The sequence below is a fragment of the Megalobrama amblycephala genome, linkage group LG15 (genome assembly GCF_018812025.1).
Source record: "Megalobrama amblycephala isolate DHTTF-2021 linkage group LG15, ASM1881202v1, whole genome shotgun sequence".
Taxonomy (NCBI): domain Eukaryota; kingdom Metazoa; phylum Chordata; class Actinopteri; order Cypriniformes; family Xenocyprididae; genus Megalobrama; species Megalobrama amblycephala.
In genome coordinates this window covers 3,533,711-3,555,873 of record NC_063058.1, presented here as the reverse complement: position 1 = coordinate 3,555,873, position 22,163 = coordinate 3,533,711, and the positions used below count along the sequence as shown (strand labels likewise).

Sequence of the window (22,163 nt, the reverse complement as noted above, 5' to 3'; positions counted from 1 at the left end):
GATTTTCTAGCTACTCTCTAATAGCAGCATGGTCTGTTTTGAAACTTTTAGCACATGTTGAAGGCCAGAGAAGAGATTAATGTTTATGCAGGTGCAGATTCAGCTAAGAGACCTACAGTTTATATCCCAGAGGCCTGAAATCATTTATATTCTGCAAATGGGTCATTCTACAGAAACGTCCACTTTTCTGTCCCTAGACTTTACAGAAATATTACACTTGAAAAACACTTTAGGATTACAATTTTTTTTATTTTTTTATATATATATATATATATATATAATATGAAATAATATATTATTTGAACAATTAAACCTTCTTGAGCCATCATTGTGGCAATATTTTTTTTTTTTTTAATTAATAATAAAATTTCCAAACACCACAGAAGTGCTCGTCCCCACAGTCATGTACAGAGGGAAAGTGCTTTATTTTGAGCTCACAAACAGGATTTTCTACCATTTTAAATACAATAATGTATGCATAACTATCAAATATATAATGTAAATGACATAAAAAAAAACAAATGCCAAATAAATATTATAAAATATATAATGAATGTAGTGTCCCCTGGTGTTGTGACACTGGTGTTACCTTTAACAAAAATCTCTTATTTTGAAATAAAAAATCACACTGATGACATCACTTGACTTCCTTCTTCCTATTTCCTGAAGATCCATGAAGAAAGGCCGATGGAAAGTCCACTGTCTCTTTTCAGTTATCAGAAATTTTAATTAGAAAATCATAATTTCATATGAAGCTTTTAGTTGAAGTCATTGGTGTGACTTACTTTACTTTTAGGGAATTATAAAAAAAAACTAGAATACAAACGGATTAAATTACTTGATTTAGTGAATATCCCACGATTGACAACATGTGGATTGATACCTTGCAGCAGCCATTTTGTAAAATGCATTTTTCATGAAAACTGTCACTGGTGTTACCCGTGAAGGAGTGGATTCTGGAATCCACTGCCGCTTCAATATATATCTTTTTTATTTTGTTATTCATCAACATATATCTTTCTGTTAAATTATTTGAATGACTTCTTCAACGTGTGTTAAAGCATTTATTTTCCTTTTTCAAACACTAGAAAATAATTTTGAATATTGTCTGTACCTCTCACTGAGAGAAAAGAAATTGTTATCAGTATGTTTTGGGAAAGTTTCCTGCTCAGAGCAGAGCTCAGATCAACTTCAGCCTTGAAGAAGCTGTGAATCGTGTATGTGTGTATGTGTGCTAAGTTCTGTGCAGGTCCTTTGTTCTGGACAACTGGCATTCTGCTTGAGACCAGCAGACGCCATGTCATGACCCCAAAAGGACATCCGGTACCTAAATCCAGGGTCACCGTGACGAAGGGAGACATGCTTCTGACTATCTGTCCATGTGTGGAAGATTACCAAATTTGTCTATTTTCCTTAGCCAATCAGAATCATCCAACCTGAAGTAATGATATAGTTAGTTGACTCTGTTAGAGTATAATTGTTATGGAAATGTGAATGTACGCAGAGCGGCCTACGAACTCCTTGTGAGACCTGAAGCTGGATTCTGCTGATGAAACTGCAAACTATTCTTCATTCAATTTTTCTTCAATTTATTACATTTTAAAACTTTGACTCCGGGTCTTTATTCAACATATCTGGTCTCAAGGGTCCTAAACTGTTTATCCCTAACACCCGTTTATAGATAAACTTTATTCAAAGCTATTCATTTAGTTATTTTCATAAAATAGCACTAAGATTACATGGTTATAACTTTTCTGTCTCATTGTTAATCCTCCTTTGGGCAGATATGGCTAAATTCAGTGCAGCGACTTCACAGACAGCATATTTTACAGACAGTTTTAAAATGTTGTTTATGATCATTTACTGACTGCTTTCACTAAGTGACAATGATAAGTCTTTGATTGTACACCAAATGTAAAAATTTAGTCGCATCTACTTAATTATAGTTGAAGAATAAGGATCTTTGGTCTTATGTATACGTCACTGGTGATTCATTGTGTCACTGGTGTTACTGTTTTTTGTCTGTCACATTAAATAAAATGTGTCATATGTGACATGATAATAATTTTACATCCATTGAATTCTGCTATACTCAAGAATTAAGATGTAAAGGATTGCATCATTACTTGTTTATAACTGTTTTTCAAATATTTTCATTGTTATAGCAAATACATGGTTGTGCAATGCAATTAACATCATTCAATCACATTTTTAACTAACCTGATTAAAATAAAAAAAACACATAATCTCCTTATTTTTTGCATTATCATTATTATTCTGTAACTCTGACTGCATGTACTGAAAAAAAATTGAGAAATAACATTTCATAAAAACGTTTAAAAATACCAGAGAAGTATGGTAACACCAGTGATAACAAAAAGGTACATGCGATATTTAAATAAATGCACAAAAAAATTAAAAATCATTAAGCTGTCATTTATGTGTATTCATAAAGTCAAAGTGTAATATAATAATGTGGTCTAAGTTTAAATGTTAGAAAAAGAAATACATTTTAAGACATTTTGTCATACCAAAAATGAACGTTTGTAGAATGACCCAAATATATCTGAACTGTCTAATAAATATACTAAACTGTCACATTTCATTGTCATTCACTATCTCTGTATATGATATGACAATGTTATAATATTATCTTTGTCAAATAAATCTTATAAAACTTAATTTTTCATACAAAACAAAGCACAGGCCTCGTTAGATCAGTGTTAGGGTGAAATCACAGTGTTTTGTGCTCGAACTATATTGAGGGGAGGGGCGTGTTGCGCCTTGTGACGCGGTGCTGGTTTCTCTCAGGTCCTGTAAGCAACTGTAAAAGGCCTCCTAGTAACACACTCATCTATCATTCTTTATCATCGTTTGATAGAGTTGTGTTAAACATGTCTGGAAGAGGCAAAGGCGGTAAAGGACTCGGAAAAGGAGGCGCCAAGCGTCACCGTAAAGTTCTGCGCGATAACATCCAGGGAATCACCAAACCCGCCATCCGTCGTCTCGCTCGCCGTGGCGGTGTCAAGCGCATCTCCGGTCTGATCTACGAGGAGACCCGCGGAGTGTTGAAGGTGTTTCTGGAGAACGTCATCCGCGATGCCGTCACCTACACCGAGCACGCCAAGAGAAAGACCGTGACCGCCATGGATGTTGTGTACGCGCTGAAGCGACAGGGACGCACTCTGTACGGCTTCGGAGGATAAACTTCTGAAACCAGGAACAACTACACCAACCCAACGGCTCTTTTAAGAGCCACCCACTCTCTCACACAAAGAGCCATATACAAATGTAGTTGATAAAACGCTTTGATTCAGAATAAATGTTACTAAATATAAACTGTTTCTCAATAAAATATCGGGACTAGCAGTATCTTTTCTTTTAGTTCTCTTTAATGATGATACCCAGAATATGTTTGTTTAAGTGGCGCACAAAAGACCTTTTGTAATATTACACAATGTTTAAAGATATAACTAACTTTAAATTAGATCAGAATGGGACTAGTTTGCAGTTCAAAATACATAAAACATTAACGAAACTGGTATTTGTTTTACACAAATGGGCTTTTTTTTATTCGTGTAGTTTCAACAGTTTCATGAATCAATGAAGTCTCGAGGAAAAACTGTTTTTAAAGGATGTTTGACTTATAATGGTCTCTTTCCTCCAACACTCCCTCAATGGGTCTAAAGGGTTTTTAAAATCACACGATGTTTCACAATATTTGTCTAGAACCGCTTATTTTCTCAAACTAATAATAAAAAGAGCAGGAGATGAAACAAAGGAAACAGTCAGGGTGTAGTTCAAACATTGAGCGGTTGACGGCGGCGCATGTGATTGGCTCTCATTCCGCTCGTGATGCTTTGAGTTGACCAATGAAATACGACTTTATGGGTTTGGTCCATTAAAAGAGGCAATCATAGAGTTCCTGTATCTCTTTGAAAATTAGCATAGGGCGGTGAATAAATATCTCTGTGTCGCTTCTGACCTCACATTGCTTTGTGAAGTTTGTGTTCAAAAAGCATCATGCCTGAACCAGCAAAGTCCGCGCCTAAGAAGGGCTCCAAGAAGGCCGTCACGAAGACCGCCGGTAAGGGAGGAAAGAAGCGCAAGAGGTCCAGGAAGGAGAGCTACGCTATCTACGTCTACAAAGTCCTGAAGCAGGTTCATCCTGACACCGGCATCTCTTCCAAGGCGATGGGCATCATGAACTCTTTCGTCAACGACATCTTCGAGCGCATCGCCGGTGAGTCGTCTCGTCTCGCTCACTACAACAAGCGCTCCACCATCACTTCTAGAGAGATCCAGACCGCCGTGCGTCTGCCTGCTGCCCGGAGAGCTGGCCAAACACGCCGTGTCCGAGGGCACCAAGGCCGTCACCAAGTACACCAGCTCCAAGTAGAGATTCAACCGAGACTCTCAGCGACCCAAAGGCTCTTTTAAGAGCCACCCAACTTCTCCTTAAAGAGCTTCTGTTGTTTGTAAAACTACATATTTTTCGGAAAAAATTACTTTGAAATAAAGTGGATTTTCTAAAGTGTCTAATGAAACTTGATCCGAGTCTAATACAAGGCCATAGTTTTCGTCGTTGTTCAGCGACAATAACTTTTTTTTTTTTTTTTTTTTTTTTTTTTTGTTCTTGGGAAAAAAAGTAAATCCAGGTAAACTAAGGGGTTTGGAATGATGTGGAAAGGTTTTCAGTTTTGGACAAATTATTAATTTAAATACACACAAGTGAAATCTCAACTTTAGCTCTCAAATGTTCTTTTATTGCTGTTAAAACATTTCAAAACTTCCGCATATTAATGGGGATCAAGTTTACTTTATGCATTTACAAAGCATGTGATTATAAGGTTCGTTAGTATAGACAGGAGCATTTGGGCCTAGTTAAGTTGACTGATTCATTTTAATAGTCTACCCTAATAAAACAGTTTAGTATAATTCACTTGCCAGGAGGGTGTTTTTACAATAAAGTCTGATCTTTCAGTCTTTGTATTTCTCATTGTCAGCTTATTATGGACTAATGCCCTGCAGCTGTCTGAAAATGTTTATTAAAAAAGTATCTTTCAAGTGATCTGTCAAATGATGGTGACTGAAGCATATGAGACCGAAGGACAATAATGAGAACTGAATATTACTGGATCAGCTATTATGATGCTTAATGAAAGACATTAAGTTGTCAAATATTTGTGACAATATGGCATATAGAGAGGTTTATGAGCAATTTTATGTAGGCCATTTCTGACCTGCAACACAAGTGTGACTTTGTGCCATTTTGTACCAAATAAAATAATTTCAAAACAAGTTACACATTAAAGCACACTAGTGTGAACAATTGTAAAGAATATATTAAAATGTAATTAAATTTTGCCAAAATTACCCTTAAATGTTTTTTTCTGTCAACAATTGAGGTGCATAAGTTCAGTTCATAAGTTCATAAGTTCCTGTGCTATCGAAAGAAAACAAGCTGACAAAAAAGATTGAATCCAATATTTAGAGATAATAAAGTGAACTGAGAGACATACAAGCAATTTTAAAAGGTCATCATTTTTGACCCGAACACCAAATTAGGCAAAGGGTTTTGATCACCGCACAAGAGTTAAAGAGGTTGATCATGGATGAGATGGAGCAGATAGAGAAAGAAAATCAAGTGTCCAGCACACATGAGAACGGTTTAACCAAACTGAAAGACCGCATGCATGCTGGACACTTGATGATGTTTTTCTTTTACTATCTGCTCCATCTCATCCACAAGAAAATCCATTAAAATTAAAATAAAAAATGTTTGTAAAGAAGTTCAAATGTAGTAATAACTTATGGCAGCAGATGAGGATCGCGGTACAGATCCAGACACACTGGACACATCCCCAGATAAAAAAGGTATTTTTTCCAAACGTTCGGTTTTGGTTGTGGGAACGGTGATTTGAAATGTTCTAAAACGTGGAAATGTCCAGTTTGCTTAACATTTCTGGGACGTTATCTTAAGGTTAGCATAACGTTCCTGCAATGTTTTTTGACCTTAATTTTATTAATAATACAACATTCTATGAATGTTGATTTGTAACGGTCCAAGAACAGTAAAATGTTTTTTTTTTTTTTTCATAAATGTTAACAAAACATTATTTTAAGTTTATTACACGGCTGGAATACTTGATTCTGATTGGTCAATTGCGCCATCCAGAGGTATGTTATTCCCTGATAACAACCACTGAAAACAGATAACACAGGCTCATCCGGGTTACTGAAGTCAGCAGCGCTGGCTGGGAACATTTTTGTTTTTTTTTCCTCGTCAAAGTTTTGTTTGGTGCGGTAATAAAATATTAAAACTCAGTCAAATCAATATTTTGTGTACAGTTATTTAATTGTCATCCAGTATCGCTGACCTGCTTTCTCTTGTTTCATACAAATGCAGCTGCTGCCATTTTGCGACTATTGTTTTGTACAGTTGGATTATAAGATAGCAGGTACAGTTTTAAAAGAGTTTCATCTCATATCAATATCTCTTATCCCCATAATTATTTAAGTGGCAAAATGCCATTTAATAAGTGGTGTGTTGTATCCCTGAAATGTTCGTCTAGTTTGAACTTGGCCGCTAGCAACTGCTCTCTCCGCAGAAGCTTTGCGTTCAAAAAGCTGATAAAATATTTCAACTCGGATCAATATTCCGTGTCTCATTATTTACTTATGTGGCAAGTAGCCGTATAATAAGAGGGATAATGTACATCCAGCTGGTTGTTATCTGTTAATGAACCCCTTCAGGCTGATGGAACCTCCGCTTGGAGTCAGGGTCCTAATCACCCTGTCAGGGTTTATTCTGAGATAACAACACAACATTCAAAGAACGTTTATTTGGAACATTCCAAGAATGTTAAAATGTCCACATTCATTAATGTTAAATGTTATTTTATGGTTAGAATAATGTTCCTGCACTAGGGGTGTAACAAGATTTCTCGTCAAGTTGCTTGAGTTGTAAAACTATTGTAAACATCTGCTCAATATCAAGCACAAGCTGATATCATTTGACTGTGCTATTTTGAGACACCATGAATTTGAACTAAAATGTGCTTTTAACATAATATCTCTGTATTTAAAAAAAAAAAAAAAAAAAATTAGTTACCACTTGTAGTACACTTGAACCCATCTTTCAACCCGTGATAAATATATACAAAATGTATTCGTAATGTTGTAGGCAATAAATTATAAATACATTTTGTATATATTCATTATATATTAATCTTATATTGAAATACATCATAAGTCTATTTTAAAAGTGTTTGAAAGATGGGTTCAAGTGTACTACAAGTGGTAACTAAATACATTTTTTTTTTTCATACAGAGATAGTATGTTAAAAGCACATTTTAGTTCAAATTCATGATGTCTCAAAATAGCACAGTTGAGTACACTTAGATGTTCTTAAGATTATATGAAGAAGTACTAAAGTACAGCTTTTAGTATATTAAGTACAAAACAAGTGCACGGAAATAGAGCACTTTAAGTACATTATGGAAGTGTACTGTGTACTAAAATAAAGTGTATTTTATTGCACTTTTTTTTCACCTGGGTAGACACTTCGACACTTTCCGTTTGCATTAAGATTATTTTTATTGCCACACTGGCAGATATTGATAATTTTACTTAAGTAAAATGCACTTAATTTAGATCCCCTCAGGAAACACTACATATCTTATATAATTTTCTTATATAGAAAATCCATATTGATTTAGGAATTTTTAGATATTTGCACTTGAAATAGGATGAAAAATACTCATTATGAAAAACATTTTTGCAATGTGAATGAATAAGTGAACTGCAGTATTTAAACATCACTTGCACTTTAAAAAGGAGGAGGAGACCGAAGGAAACTCTGGGTTTACCAAAGAAAACCTGCTCCTGACCAGGTTAGGTTCACAGAGTAAGTTACCATGGTAACTGACTCTGAGTATAAGTTACCTCTCTTTCAGAAACAGGCTTGACTTAACCTGCTTTCTCGTGTTTGACAAACCTCCCATTCTGAAACAGAAAACCCAAAGTTTCCCTCATTTCAGGGTTAACATAGTTTTCACTTAACCTCCTTTCTGAAACAGGCCCCAGACGAGTCTGTCAGCAGAAATCTTCAGTATCAGCCCTACAAATAATATAATATAATATAATATAATATAATATAATATAATATAATATAATATAATATAATATAAATATACAGTTAAGAACAACTATTTTTGTTTGGAAAGTTCACTTTATTGAAGCGACATAAGCAGATGCCGAGAGATTCTCCTGCTGATCCCTCATGTACTGTTGTGGGTCAGTTTGACCCGTTTTAATCTTTGATTTGTAGGAAAATGAGCTTTTCCCACTTATTTCAATTCTGAAAAATATTTAGTCGGTGAAAATTAATTATCATTACTTTTTTTCAATTGTACAATCTGAAATACTAACTTATGGAAGAGGATTAGGGCCAAGCAATAATAAAAAATAAAAATAAAACCATCTTGAGATTCATCATTATGATGTGAGATTAAACTCTTCTCAAGAAAAAAGCTGAAATGCAATGTTGAGAATAAACTCATTAAATTTTGAGAGTCATATTTTGAGAAATAAACCCTGTTAAAATTATAGAAAAAAAGTTGAAATGTTGAGTATAAACACATTGGATCAGTGTCCATTGCGTACTGATAAGAGAACATGACAGATCACTTCGTCAAGCTATATTTTACTCTTTCTTTCAATAACAAAGAAATACTATCAGCTTTTGCTAATTATAACTGAATAATAATTAGTATATGAACATTAAATAGAATTTGCGAGCTGCTGGGTCTTTTTAGAAGAAGAAAAAAACCAGTCCAATTTGTGCAATCAATGTTCTCGCTTAATAACAACCAGTGGACAAGAAAAAAGACAGGAAAAAATGGGACTTTCTAAAACACTTTACATGGAAAAGCTCTTAACGTGGCTTAATGTACGAAGACAGTGATATTAAAAGACTAACCTCAGTAAACACCATACTAATAAAGTAAAGACAACTGCAAGATCATATCAGAAGACAAAATTAAACAAGCATATAAAAGTAAATGAGTAGAGTTTTCCTGTTTGACATGTTTAACGTAGATTAAAACCTGAAAATATCTTGAACTTGTGTTAACCACACATTTAACCAAAATGGGATTTAACCAAAAACCCACTGACTTTGTGTCGATGAAACCAGAGGTGCTATAATGCGAACTCAGTTCTGGGGTTTAGGACTCATTCCTGTATGGCAGCGTATCTCCATCAGTCCATGGAGTTGTCTGCCCACGCTGAAGCTCTGCGGTCTGGCTGTCACGTGCTCCAGAAGGTCTCGAGCTCCAGGCGTCAGAGCTCTGTTGATCAACACAACACAGGAGGTAGAGAGCAGATTCCCTCTCTGTAAGGCCAGCAGGTCTTGAAGGTAAAGCTCAGGGTCATGATCCATTAGAACCAGATCCAGACCATCATTCCCAGTGTGAGAGCGTAAAGAAGAGATGGCCTCAGCCGAGGAGCATGTCAGCACCTGAAACTGAGCAAAGACATGATGATTTTAAGATTTTGGGCCTCGTTTACTGAAATCATGTGACTTTGGAAAGTCTAGTTTGAAACACGCTCTGAACCAATGATTCAAAATAAAAGATTTGTAAAAGTTTCGATCACTAGTGTTTGGTGGCTGTTTGAATATTGGACACATCACTGTGAGCGTTGGAATATCTTTTTGGGACAGACTTTTTTATGTGTTCAGAGATATTTGCTTCAGTTGATATTGGAGAGACTATGGGATCAGACTCTGTTCATCCTGCATTTATCGTCGGTGTGTGAAGGGGTTTGGATTATGTGATTGATTGAACACACTAAGTTTGCACATGAAGGTGGTTGAACCGTATTTATTAGTTTTTTGAGTAATCTCAACAATATTGGGAGTCGTTACAAAGCAACTAATGATGAAAATCGAAAGCGATGATGTAATACCTGCTGGTTTTTGAAGCCTGCCACTAGTATGATCTCCTCCCCTCGATCTGCTGTCAGAGGATCCAGCTCTACAGTCAGCAGTTTTCCAGACGGATGGAGCAGACGCAGAATCCTGACTGAAGCGTAGCCACAGTGTGTCCCCAACTCCAAGACCCTCAGCGGAGCTTCACGCGCCACAATCTCATCCAGAAACGCTCCTACAACGACAAGAGGACGTGTTACTACAGAGCAGAAGATTAGAGGAATATTATCTGTTAAATAAAGCATCAACAGACTCCAGTGTCTGACCTTTCTGAGGGCCGATGTTGGAGGAGGCGTGTGTGGTGGAATACAGGTCAAAGGTCAGCAGAACACTCTGAGCCTGTCCGTGGGTGCAGTTGGAGAAGACAAAGGCGTGAGTGGAGCTGACACAGACCTTCCTGTGCGAAAGCTTCAGTATGCCAGTATACACCTGACGGCACAGGGCCGACAGCGGTGAGCGGGAAAGAGCCTTCATCACGGCCACAACCAGGAGCAGAGGCACGGAGAACACCAGCAGAGACATCACTGACCATCAGTGACCTAACAGGAACAGAGGAGCGAAACCTTACAGTCATGATCAGATGGAAGAAGTGACAGAGACAGACACTGCTGCTGCTTCTGATTGATTCAGAGGGAAAATCTGCCCATAACTGCTGGTCTAGGATCAGTTTTCTCTGTAATAATAACATACTGGTGAAACAGATTTGGCAAATGATCCAGTGCATATCTGTGTTTTCTCGCTGGAGAACGTCAAAGGTTTCTATTTACAACGTGTTTTGCAGCATTGAGCAATGTAGCCAATCACAGACATATTTTGATTTCTTCAAAATGTAACAGCCAATCAGAGGTGTTTAAGTTAGGACTGAACAAAAACACTCAAAAATCCTCTCGTTATAACAAACAGTTCTGTAAATAAGAGATTCATTGTGCCGTCAGCTTCATTGATTATAACAGAACTTTGTGAGATCATGATGATGACAGATTTTTATTGATTATAAAGGGAGCGCTCTTTTTTACTGCCGTGCCAAATCCCTCATACAGTAAGCTTGATTTTCTGAAAAAAATTAAGAGTGGTTTGTGAATGTAAATAATTTAATAAGAAATAACTGATCAGGAGTGTTTATGCTGGGATGTGTAGGTTGTCATTTAATTTGAAACTATTTAATAAAAATCTATGTAAATGTGTTTTTAAAGGGGAAACACGTCTCTTACCCTGGAGCTGGTTCACCCTCCGTCTATGATCAGAAAATTCATATTTCATGGTGACTTTAATTGGACTAAATGATTGGAGAAGTCCTGCATACGTCACCAGAGAGAAGTGTGTCAACTCACCAAGATTCAGTTACAGCATTTTAAACCAATATTACGAGGTCAAATTATAATTATTATTTTTTTATTACTGAACAAACACATGCAGAAATTGTTAACAAGCATGTATTTTATTTTAATTGCATATGAATAATTTATTTCATGCTGAATTTAATGTTCTAAAATCAAGATTTAGCACTTCCAGGTTTAGTTAAAGGGACAGTTCACCCAAAATATGTGATTATTTATTTATTTATCGATCTAAACCTTTCTTTTAGCCACAAGACATAAACAATATACATGTCAACATGATTTTAGAGTGAATAAAGCTAGCTAGTAATCGTTTAGTAACCATTTCTCTACAAAGTAATAGTCTTGCAATGACAAACATAAAATCTAATTGTTTTGTATCATAAACGTGTAAAAAATAAAATGGCAAATAGGTGCAGAACTTACCAGTGACATGAACACGAAGCTCTCGCTGTGTGTGTGTGTGTGTGTGTGTGTGTGTGTGTGTGTGTGTGTGTGTGTGTGTGAAGATAAAGAGAGGCTGACACTCACACCTGTTACTATCGGACTCACCTGACACACCAAACAAGAGGATCAGGCCTGTTTATCACGGAAGTGTATGAGCAACCTTAAAGGTACAGGGCACTCATTCAGCAATTCTTATTCACTCAGTAGTTCTCTAAGCCACTCATTTAGTTTTTTTTTTTGTTATATAAATGTTTTGTTTATTAAGTTAAACAAAAGTTTATTCTGAAGCTTAAGTTTTAGTCATCCCACTTGCATCAGCCACTAATTATGAGAATATTTTGTGATTAAAGGTGCCCTAGATTCAAAAATTGAATTTACCTTGGCATAGTTAAATAACAAGAGTTTAGTACATGGAAATGACATACAGTGAGTCTCAAACTCCCTTGTTTCCTGTTTCCTCCTTCTTATGTAAATCTCATTTGTTTAAAAGACCTCAGAAGAACAGGCGACTCTCAACATAACACCGACTGTTACGTAACAGTCGGGATCATTAATATGTACGCCCCCAATATTTGCATATGCCAGCCCATGTTCCCAACATTATGAAAGGCATTAGACAATAGCAGCCAGTATTAAAGTCTGGATGTGCACAGCCGAATCAACAGACTAGGTAAGCAAGCAAGAACAATAGCAAAAAATGGCAGATGGAGCAATAATAACTGACATGATTCATGATAACATGATATTTTTAGTGATATTTGTAAATTGTCTTTGTAAATGTTTCGTTAGCATGTTGCTAATGTACTGTTAAATGTGGTTAAAGTTACCATCGTTTCTTACTGTATTCATGGAGACAAGAGAGCCGTCGCTATTTTCATTATTAAACACTTGCAGTCTGTATAATTCATAAACACAACTTCATTCTTTATAAATCTCTCCAACAGTGTAGCATTAGCCGTTAGCCACGGAGCATAGCCTCAAACTCATTCAGAATCAATGTAAACATCAAACACTGTACTGACGCGATTAGACACGTTGCATGATGAACACTTCATAAAGATCCATTTTGAGGGTTATATTAGCTGTTTGAACTTTTTTTATGTTGTTTAAGGCAAGCGCGAGCTCTTGGGGCGTGGAGCACCAGATTTAAAGGGCCACACACCCTGAATCGGCTCATTTCTAATGATGCCCCAAAATAGGCAGTTAAAAACATTAATTAAAAAAAATATATGGGGTATTTTGAGCTGAAACTTCACAGACACATTCAGGGGACACCTTAGACTTATATTACATCTTTTTAAAAAAAGTTCTAGGGCACCTTTAAAGTGTCTTTTGTTTTTCAAAGTTTTAATAAAGCATGTTTTGAAGTTACACTGCATTGTGTTAAATTTTTAATGTTTCAAAGGCTATATTTGTACATTGTATTAAAACATGGTTTTATAGCAAGACTTCTAAGGGGTAATTCAAAAATGGACATAATAACATATTTGTAGTTTACAGTTAAAAAGGTGCAAGTAAATATTAACTAACTGTTTATGCTTTTTTGACAGTAATTTACTGCTAATGTAGAAAATAACAGCTTACAGTAGCAGCTAACAGCAACACTGCTAATTTAACAGTAACTTGCTAGCAACCATGCTGCCAGTTACTTACTGTTTTTTTTTAACGGGACAACAATCATAAAAGAGTAGGTGAGAAGTTCCCGGATGGCCTGCTTGCTTCCTGCTTGAGTCCACACTTTGCTGACGACATGTAGTGCAGACCTTAGGGACCCTTAACACGAGTCCACAAGGATACACCAGAGTCGTATTTTGGGACAGACTCAAGCGTCACGCCGGAAATAGGAAGTAGATTTAAATAATTTAAAAGAATTAAAAGATTTTTGAATTTCTCATCTTGCCGCACCATATTTGTCACTGACCCATATAATATAAATATATATATAACTACAGTAAGTGATCTGTGCTTTACTGTTTACATTTATTAATTTTATCATGTGATTTTATTGGAATACAATCTTATGGAGGCAATGACATAGAAATGCTAGCATTGCATTACAAAGGTTTAAACATTCTCCAGAAAAGTACAAGCTAGAACAAGGAGGGAAACAAGAAACAGTGATACAAATAAGTTGTATTTTAAGGAGAAGTTTAATAAGGAGAAACAGATATGACGATTTACATTTTTATTTAGTAATATGGTGTACATCAGCTAATGAAAATGTATTTAAGTTAAAACATTAATACTTGCGTGATCAGACTCAGGCTACATATTTAGTTATTATTATTATTATTATTACTATTATTATTATTATTAAATGGAGAGATGATCTGCTGGCCGAAGATGAGGGTCAGACAGGAGAGTCACAAACAGACTCGGATCCTCTGGATGATGTTCGTGTGCTTCAAGCTGCCCAAAACAACAGCTGTATGAAAGCCTCCTCACGCCCCTCACTGCTGGTTTCATTAAAGCTGCATTCACACTGTTTCACACTGAACACACAGAGGACGCGTTCAGGCTTTTATCAACTTTTCCATTAAAACTATTCATCAAATTTACACGCAGCTTTTCCCCGTGTCTGATGCTCGACTTGGATTTTATCTGATGGAGGCAAAAGAAAAATTTCCTCTTCGCGTATTTTAGTCTCCAGTGAAAGTTCAGAACCTCTGCTCGGTGCTCACTTTGTTTTTACTGCGACAAACTATTTTACCGCTTCAGTTTTGCCCCAAATGTAAGAGAAGAAAACACAATCGTGAGGGGCTCGTGGAGGCGCACAGACACCGAGCAGGGCGGGTTGAGTCTATAAGGTTCTCATGTGTTATTTAAGAGCGCAGCGGCGCTCGAGCGCTTCATTACTGAAACCAGACAGCGTTTGAAAGACTGTAGATCCGATCCGAGAGAGAGATGGCAGAAACCGCTCCAGCCCCGGCTGCTGCCGCCCCGGCCAAAGCGCCCAAGAAGAAGTCAGCTGCGAAAGCCAAGAAAGCAGGTCCAGGCGTCGGTGAACTCATCGTCAAAGCTGTGTCCGCATCCAAGGAGAGGAGCGGCGTGTCCCTCGCCGCCCTGAAGAAAGCCATCGCCGCCAGCGGCTACGACGTGGAGAAGAACAACTCCCGCGTCAAGATCGCCATCAAGAGCCTGGTGACTAAAGGCACCCTGGTGCAGGTCAAAGGGACCGGCGCTTCGGGCTCATTCAAGCTCAACAAGCAGAAAGCCGAGACCAAGAAGACGCCGGCCAAGAAAGCGGCTCCTAAAGCGAAGAAGCCCGCGGCCAAGAAACCCGCTGCTGCCAAGAAGCCCAAGAAAGCAGCGGCAAAGAAGCCCGCAGCAAAGAAGTCACCCAAGAAGGCCAAGAAACCCGCCGCCACAGCCGCTAAGAAGGCGACGAAGAGCCCCAAGAAGGCAAAGAAGCCAGCAGCCGCTAAGAAAGCAGCCAAGAGCCCCAAAAAGGCCAAGGCGGCTAAACCTAAGGCGGCAAAGCCTAAAGCCGCCAAGCCTAAAAAGGCAGCGCCCAAAAAGAAATAAAATCTTTACTGTTTCTCCTCAACGGCTCTTTTAAGAGCCATCCACTAACTCTGAATAAAGAGCAAAACTATATTATAGTATATTATAGCGTCTGTATGATTTTAGACCTCTTATTGTAAAGTGTTACCATATATTTTATAACCAATAATCCTAGGTGAAACCTAATACTTCCCAGTTGGTAACCATAATAAAGCATGTAAATGTACCTAAATATATACCTACTTTTTAATGCAAACACTGAAATATATTTTATCACTTAAACTGACTGGGAAATTGCCATCTGTCTGAAACTAGAATTAAATACAAATAAATAAGAATGTAATACATCAGCCTGAATGTTTGACATATCAATCAAATTGTGAATGATTTGTAATTATACAAATAAGTACCTTTAGATAATCTTTTAAAACAAGATGTAGGGCTTCACAAGCCTCTGCAACAATCTTGGATACAGTGCTGGCCCCCATCCTGAACTGGAAACTGAGGGACTTATATGTTTCACCTTTAAAAAGATAACAATAATCCATACAAACATATATTCAAAAAGTTAAATGGTCCTAAAGCAAATCAAACGCATACAAACATATTACTGCCTTATCCAGAGATGGCATCTGCTCGTCGCCCTGTTCTTACCAGTTGCCAAGAAGCGCAGAGTTACAGCAAGCCTATCCTTTACAGTGATTGCTAGCCTTAGTCTGGTGTCCTGACGTTAAATGTGAGGCTCCACTTTTTCCAAGAGTAGATTGAAGTCATTCATTCTCATTCTGAACATATTCCTGAACCCTTCATGGTCCTCCATCTGTTATTAGATAGCATGTGATAATAGTGAGCATGATGATACACTGTTTTTACGTTAATGTTTATTAACTGTTGTACCAGTTGTCATGGATGTTAGTTTAGCGCTGGCTAGTAAGACAGGCAGGGATAGCTGCATACTGTAATGGGCGTGTCGAAAGGTGAAATGCTACAATTGTAAAGACCTTATGTCACGTTCATCATCATAACAATCTGCAGATAACGTTACTTGTCTTTGCTGAAACTAAGTTTGTTGGACATGAAATGGCACTTCTGTGGTAATTTAATAGTTTGTACAGTGCCCTTTCAAGTCGAATAAGCTTCATTGAGGATCCCCGCTTATCGTTGCTTAACAACGGCCGACACCACCGCAGTGCAAGCTCTAAAAATAGATTAATTTAACAAAGTTTACGTTTCTCACCTCAAATTCTCTCTGTAGAGAACAAAGTCCATGTTGCCTCTCCAGCCAGGACCTCACCCATATCCTGCGCATTTTTCCTTTTCATTTTTGTTTTTTTTTTCCCGCACAAATATAGCTGCAGATGAAGAGCGCCAGCTGTTTGTTTACATCCATTTTCAAGATCCCGCGCACAGTGTGTTGCTTAGCAGCGGTCTCAATCGTAAATGTTTGTGTTCTTCTCCGACTGTCAACGATTAAAATCGGCTCCAGTCGAAGGAAACAATCGGTATGTGTGTTCAGTTCAGTCTTAGAATGTTTCAGCTAATCGTTAGGTGTGTCCCCGGCATTAGACGCATTCAGAACAGACAAGCCACACAGTTCTGAAAATAAACACAATTCTTTTAAGCCGGGGACACACCTAACGATTAGCTGAAACATTCTAAGACTGAACAGAACACACATACCGATTGTTTCCTTCAACTGGAGCCGATTTTAATCGTTGACAGTCGGAGAAGAACACAAACGTTTACGATTGAGACCGCTGCTAAGCAACACACTGTGCGCGGGATCTTGAAAATGGATGTAAACAAACAGCTGGCGCTCTTCATCTGCAGCTATATTTGTGCGGAAAATAACAAAAAAAAAAAAAAAGAGGAAAACGCGCACTTTGTTTTCAACAGAGAGAATTTGAGGTGAGTAAACTTTGGTAAATTAATCTATTTTTAGAGCTTGCACTCCGGTGGTGTCGCCGTTGTTAAGCAACGATAAGCTGCGATCCTCAATGAAGCTTGTTCGACTTGAAACGGCACTGTACAGACCATTAAATTACCACAGAAGTAAATTATACTACCACAATGCGACCTCAAAGGACACTTTAACTTTCGCGATCAAAGGGGCAGGGCTCTTTATATTCTCTCTGTATATATTGTATCATTAACTGTTAATTTTGTATCCGTATCTTTCCAGATAAATAATATATATACAAAACATGATAAAAAAAAAAGTCTAACGTTAGTCATTATCTTTATCACTTGTTGCCCCCCTATTGGCTGGTGCCCCAGGACACTCGCCCAATCCCGTCTATGGATAATCCGGTCCTGTACCTGATACGTTCAAAGCTTCCGCAATAGCAGCCCAGCTTCTTTCCTTATCACTTCTATTATGATACGTTATTCCTTCGAAGATATGTTGTATTCGTACTCTTGCCAGAGTTCAACCAGTTTTTCTTCCATACCGGTTGTCCAATGTGTATTTATGTTGCAAACGTTTTTTGACGCCATTTCGCCGCTTGTTTACAATAGCCTGACACAGTCTCCAAGGAAACAGAGACGTCATCGGTCGCAAATATTATGCTGCCTTCACGTGCTCTCAGCGCTATTGTAAAAATGACTTTCCTTTCGAAACTTGAATGCGATTTGCTCGTAATCACTACTTCAGAAGTGGGAATTATCAAATTTGAGAAGAATCTTTGTGAGGAGGACTGGCAATGACTGTTTCTAAAAATTCTAAGACTAGAATCGTTAGACGCAGCACACTGCACGATTTTAAGCACCAACTGTAAACACCGACTGAACGCAACTGGCTCTGACTCGGCGCGATTGGACATGATCAGTCGTAAGTAGTGTTGTCAAAAGTACCGGTACTTCGGTACCAAGTCGGTACTGACATTTTGAAAATGTGACGATACCAGCATTTCTGTAGTACCGGTAGTACCGAGAATCCGGGTATATTCGGTACCCACTGATAGGGCTGTGCCAGTATTTACGTGAATATGACACGAGTGAAGCACAAAGCTTTGTTTACATAAGAAATAATAGGTTAGCAATTAAATGTGACATCGCAGCCATGGAAATATTTTGGTTAATGCCGAATGAGAGAGGTGCGTGAGTCCATACATTTAAGCTTCGTATTCTGTTTTCCGAATCGCGATCTGGTCACCTGATTAGCAGAGAATTTAACAATATTCCATTAGTTATTCCACTGAACATGGAATCTGTTTCTTTTCCCAAATCTTCACTCACGCAGGGGATTATAACGTTTCTTTCGTTCGCATTCGGCTATTCGCATTATTTACTGTGGTAAAGTAGAAAAAAACACCGTAGGACAGAAACCTTTTTGCTTGCACGCCAGTTTCTATTTAACAGAGTTTGTGCTTGTTATTAGACTTTATAAAGCGCGTCAAGTTTATTTGTATAGCGCGTTTCACACACCAGTGATTTTTACTTTCCTTTTCTCTGGCAGCGCTAAATCAAACATAGCCTGAATGTCTTGCCCCTGCGGAGGATAAAACACACTCTTCAGACCTTTTACAACAAGTGTCAGTTGTTTGTAACATCAGGAGATAACGAAGACATTATTAAAGAGAAATGGTCTCATTCCTGCTCGTGTCCCACATCCCTCTCAAAGCGCAAAGCGGCTATATCAAAGTAATAACGGGACTTTGGCTATATGACGCGTCTTTGTGTGGAAATAAAAAACGAATGCTTTTTGAAATAATATTTAACTTTCTTATTATTTAGGTTACCATTATTTACCGATATTTATTTCATAGTTTTACAGGCTGTAGTGTGTTGTTTCTCTGACGGAATAGCTAAAATAAACACGTCTGTTACCCCTGTTGAAAAAACGAGCATATGCTGGTAAAGTAGGTTTTGAAGCTGGTATGCTGGTTTGAGCTGGTTTATGCTGGTCCAGGACCAGCTTAGGACTAGTATGGACCAGCAGGACCAGTTTAGGACCAGCATTTGACCAGCATACAGCTTCAAAACCTACCTTACCTTTTGAGCATTTAATTATTTATTTATTTATTTTTATATTTCAAAATGTATTTCATTGAGGTAGCCTATATATACACACACAAACACACACACTCCAAATCATATTTAATGTTTTTAAAATAGGCTATATAAAATAGTAAAATAGTTCCAATAGATTTTACTGTGGTACCGAAATTGGTACCGAGAACCGTAAAATTGTCATGGTATCGGTACCGACTACTGGAATTTTGGTACCGTGACAACACTAGTCGTAAGTATCAAATTACACTCATAATCGGCCTTACAATCGTTAGGTGTGTCCCCGGCTTTATATATAAGATATTGATTAAAAGCTCACGAGGGTTCAGACAAGTGATCACAGTCCAAATAGGATGTTGTAGAACAAAGTACAGACAGAATATTTACACACAACACTACGCTGGAAAATTGTGACAATACAAACAACTCCAATATTACAACAGGAACATAATACTGTATCAGATTTTGGTTAAAAAAGCGTAAGATATCCATTTGTGTACTCTTTTCTATAACACGCATATATATATGGGTCAGTGACGTGATGCTCATTTTTTTGTGTCCTTATAGTTTTAGTTAAATTTAAAAGGGTAAAAATTGCAAAATAAATTAGCAAATTACTTACATACATTCTCTTTTTTTGAGGACCAAGTCTAAAATTTCTGGTTTTAATAAATTGAGAAAATATTTGGGGATTGATTGCAAAAATTTCAATGTGGTTTAACCGTAAAAACTTAGTACCAGATAATTGATCTTGTTTAAAAAAGGTGAAATTCTCAATAAAACACCATATAAGTTAGTTTGGCATAATCTTACATTAGAACAATTTAATAGTTTTAAAAATAAATTTAAAACCATTGTTCTGAATATTATAAATAATTTGGGGAATCATAGGAGTCAGGTCAAATTCCTGAAGTGTCAAGGTGGTGTAACCACCATTCAAGGAGCCATTTTGTTAATATTGTGCAAGAAAACCATATGACAGGAAATTATATCACAAAGAGGGACCCCTGCTGACACTAAATGCTGCATGCAAATGTTAGTAACTGTCTTTAAAATATGAGATATTTTGACATTTTTAGGGTATAGTTAGGTATTCTTAGGTATACATGTCAAATGGTATGACCCCATGAATACATTGATAATTCATCATTATTATAAAAATGTTCATTAACTTTAAAAACTTTAAAAATTACATTTGAAATATTTCTACCAAGGCCATGTGCTTACATAGGTGTCCATGATAATACCTGTCAAAACCGGTTACACCATTTGACTTCTATTACAAGCCTTTCTGTTAGGGGCAAATTAAGTCAAAATCACTAGTTTATGGTGCTGATTAAAGATATAAAGATGCAATATAAACTAAACTACTATTTGGGACTATTTTCAAATGTGCAATGTTTTATTTTTTTGAGAAAGTGGTGCTTTATCCATAACTTTATTATTAAAGCTCTGTAATTCAGTAAAATAATATATAATTATGTTGCACAACATTAATGTTTAGAACATATAATGCTACTCTGTGCGTTCGCTCGGCAGCTGCTATGAGACTTGTTGCACACTGCAGTCAACTAGATCCATATTAGGCATGGTAAAACATGGTACTCACAGTAAATCAAGAAAACAAGATTTAACCCTTAAATGCATACCTCAGGTCTTTAGTGACCCGGGACATCATTCACTACCCTCCTCCTCATTCATTTTTTAAAGTTAGACTTCAACCTTCTTGGTATTCCTCAATCAATTCATTAGAAAGAATATAACAAGAAAAAAAAATCATAAAACTATAAAAGAATGCCTATTTTTGAATTCATTTTTTCTAAAAATTGTATAGGGTCGCTAATGACCCGAGGTGTGTATCAGTGTACGTATATTTTTTTTCTGCACAACAATAATTGAATTTTAGATGACTGAATAAGTGTAATTCACCTTTCTGATACACAACGATGAAGTGACGATTAATTCAGACAGAAAACAAAAGAATAAGCAAAACATGAAATGGCTCAGCGATTTACTGCAGAGCAAGTACTGAAAGCAATCAAATATGACTGTAACTGTCACTGGATTGATCTGGTGAAGCTGTTAGCGATCAAAATATTGATTTTGAAGATGTTGAAAATTATATCGTTTTGAGAATATGTTTGAGATCGCGAATGGGCTCATATTCGCGACCTCAAACATAAAACTAGCCTATTATTTGCTGAATTTACTGGGAAATGAGCTCTGATGAGGACAGTGGTGATGGCATAAAACATCTGCTCAAACGGAGCCCTTTCAAGCTCCAAAAGGTAACAAAATATAATTTATTTTATTCTTCTGTAATTGTTACTCTAATATCAGAGGAGTTTTATATTATCACGACAGGTAGAGATCCTTCCGTGTTAGATATAGATCCGGGTCGATAAAGACCCGAATATGTAAGAATGATTGGCGAAACAGTCATGCATTTAAGGGTTAAACAATAAGACAAAACGTGTTTAGCTATATAATATGATTAGATTTCTGTCGACGAATGTATCCAAACAGTTGCTCACCTGTCTAATAAAACACATAATATATTAAAGCGTTTTTGGTGTTTCTGTGGTTTCGACAAAATAAAACCGTAAACCGAGGTTAACGTGGGTATGATGTCATTGATAGGCGACGCACGGACACGGCTCGTGTCCTGGTTATTATTTCTCTAGGTTTAAACAGTCTTGGAAACATCTGGCATAATATAAGTACACAAGTCAACAAAATATATAACATTGTTCAAGTGGTTTTTGGATATTTTAATCCAAAAGTCTTACATATTGTGCATTTAACCAAAGACTACAATTTACATCTATAAAATACAATTCATTAAATTTCTAATATTTTATAATTAAAA

General features: G+C 36.9%; 4 protein-coding genes across 4 annotated transcripts in view; 3 read left to right on the top strand and 1 right to left on the bottom strand.

Annotated features, from left to right (window-relative positions):
- The first annotated feature begins 2,853 nt into the window (after window positions 1-2,853).
- LOC125246660 overlaps window positions 2,854-22,163 on the top strand; it is a 33,379-nt gene continuing 14,069 nt past the window's right edge. Inside the window, exons 1-2 of the mRNA XM_048157636.1 lie at window positions 2,854-3,180; window positions 18,602-18,628. Coding sequence (XP_048013593.1) covers window positions 2,895-3,180; window positions 18,602-18,628 — 313 coding nt within the window. The 5' untranslated portion in view covers window positions 2,854-2,894. The remainder of the gene's footprint in view (window positions 3,181-18,601; window positions 18,629-22,163) is intronic.
- On the top strand, window positions 3,959-5,067 carry LOC125246632 (histone H2B-like). The gene is given in 2 exon segments (XM_048157611.1): window positions 3,959-4,320; window positions 4,322-5,067. Coding segments are annotated over 2 exon segments (375 nt in total). The 5' UTR covers window positions 3,959-4,023; the 3' UTR covers window positions 4,400-5,067.
- Window positions 8,911-10,708, bottom strand: LOC125246580 (catechol O-methyltransferase-like). Its single transcript, XM_048157552.1, has 3 exons — window positions 10,262-10,708; window positions 9,974-10,170; window positions 8,911-9,530 (listed from the first exon to the last, which is right to left on the bottom strand). The coding sequence occupies exons 1-3, from the start codon at window positions 10,515-10,517 to the stop codon at window positions 9,219-9,221; spliced, it is 765 nt and encodes a 254-aa protein (XP_048013509.1). The 5' UTR covers window positions 10,518-10,708; the 3' UTR covers window positions 8,911-9,218.
- LOC125246651 (histone H1-like) lies at window positions 14,667-15,368 on the top strand. Its single transcript, XM_048157629.1, has one exon. The coding sequence runs from the start codon at window positions 14,684-14,686 to the stop codon at window positions 15,302-15,304; it is 621 nt and encodes a 206-aa protein (XP_048013586.1). The 5' UTR covers window positions 14,667-14,683; the 3' UTR covers window positions 15,305-15,368.

Bases quoted from the DNA above. Each gene is read 5' to 3' on its own strand.
- LOC125246580 (XM_048157552.1), bottom strand. From the start codon at position 10,517: ATGTCTCTGCTGGTGTTCTCCGTGCCTCTGCTCCTGGTTGTGGCCGTG. The intron at 10,171-10,261 runs GTCAGACACTGG...TTGTCGTTGTAG, and splicing joins CAACATCGGCCCTCAGAAAG to GAGCGTTTCTGGATGAGATT. The intron at 9,531-9,973 runs GTATTACATCAT...GTCTTTGCTCAG, and splicing joins CAGGCTTCAAAAACCAGCAG to TTTCAGGTGCTGACATGCTC.
- LOC125246651 (XM_048157629.1), top strand. From the start codon at position 14,684: ATGGCAGAAACCGCTCCAGCCCCGGCTGCTGCCGCCCCGGCCAAAGCG.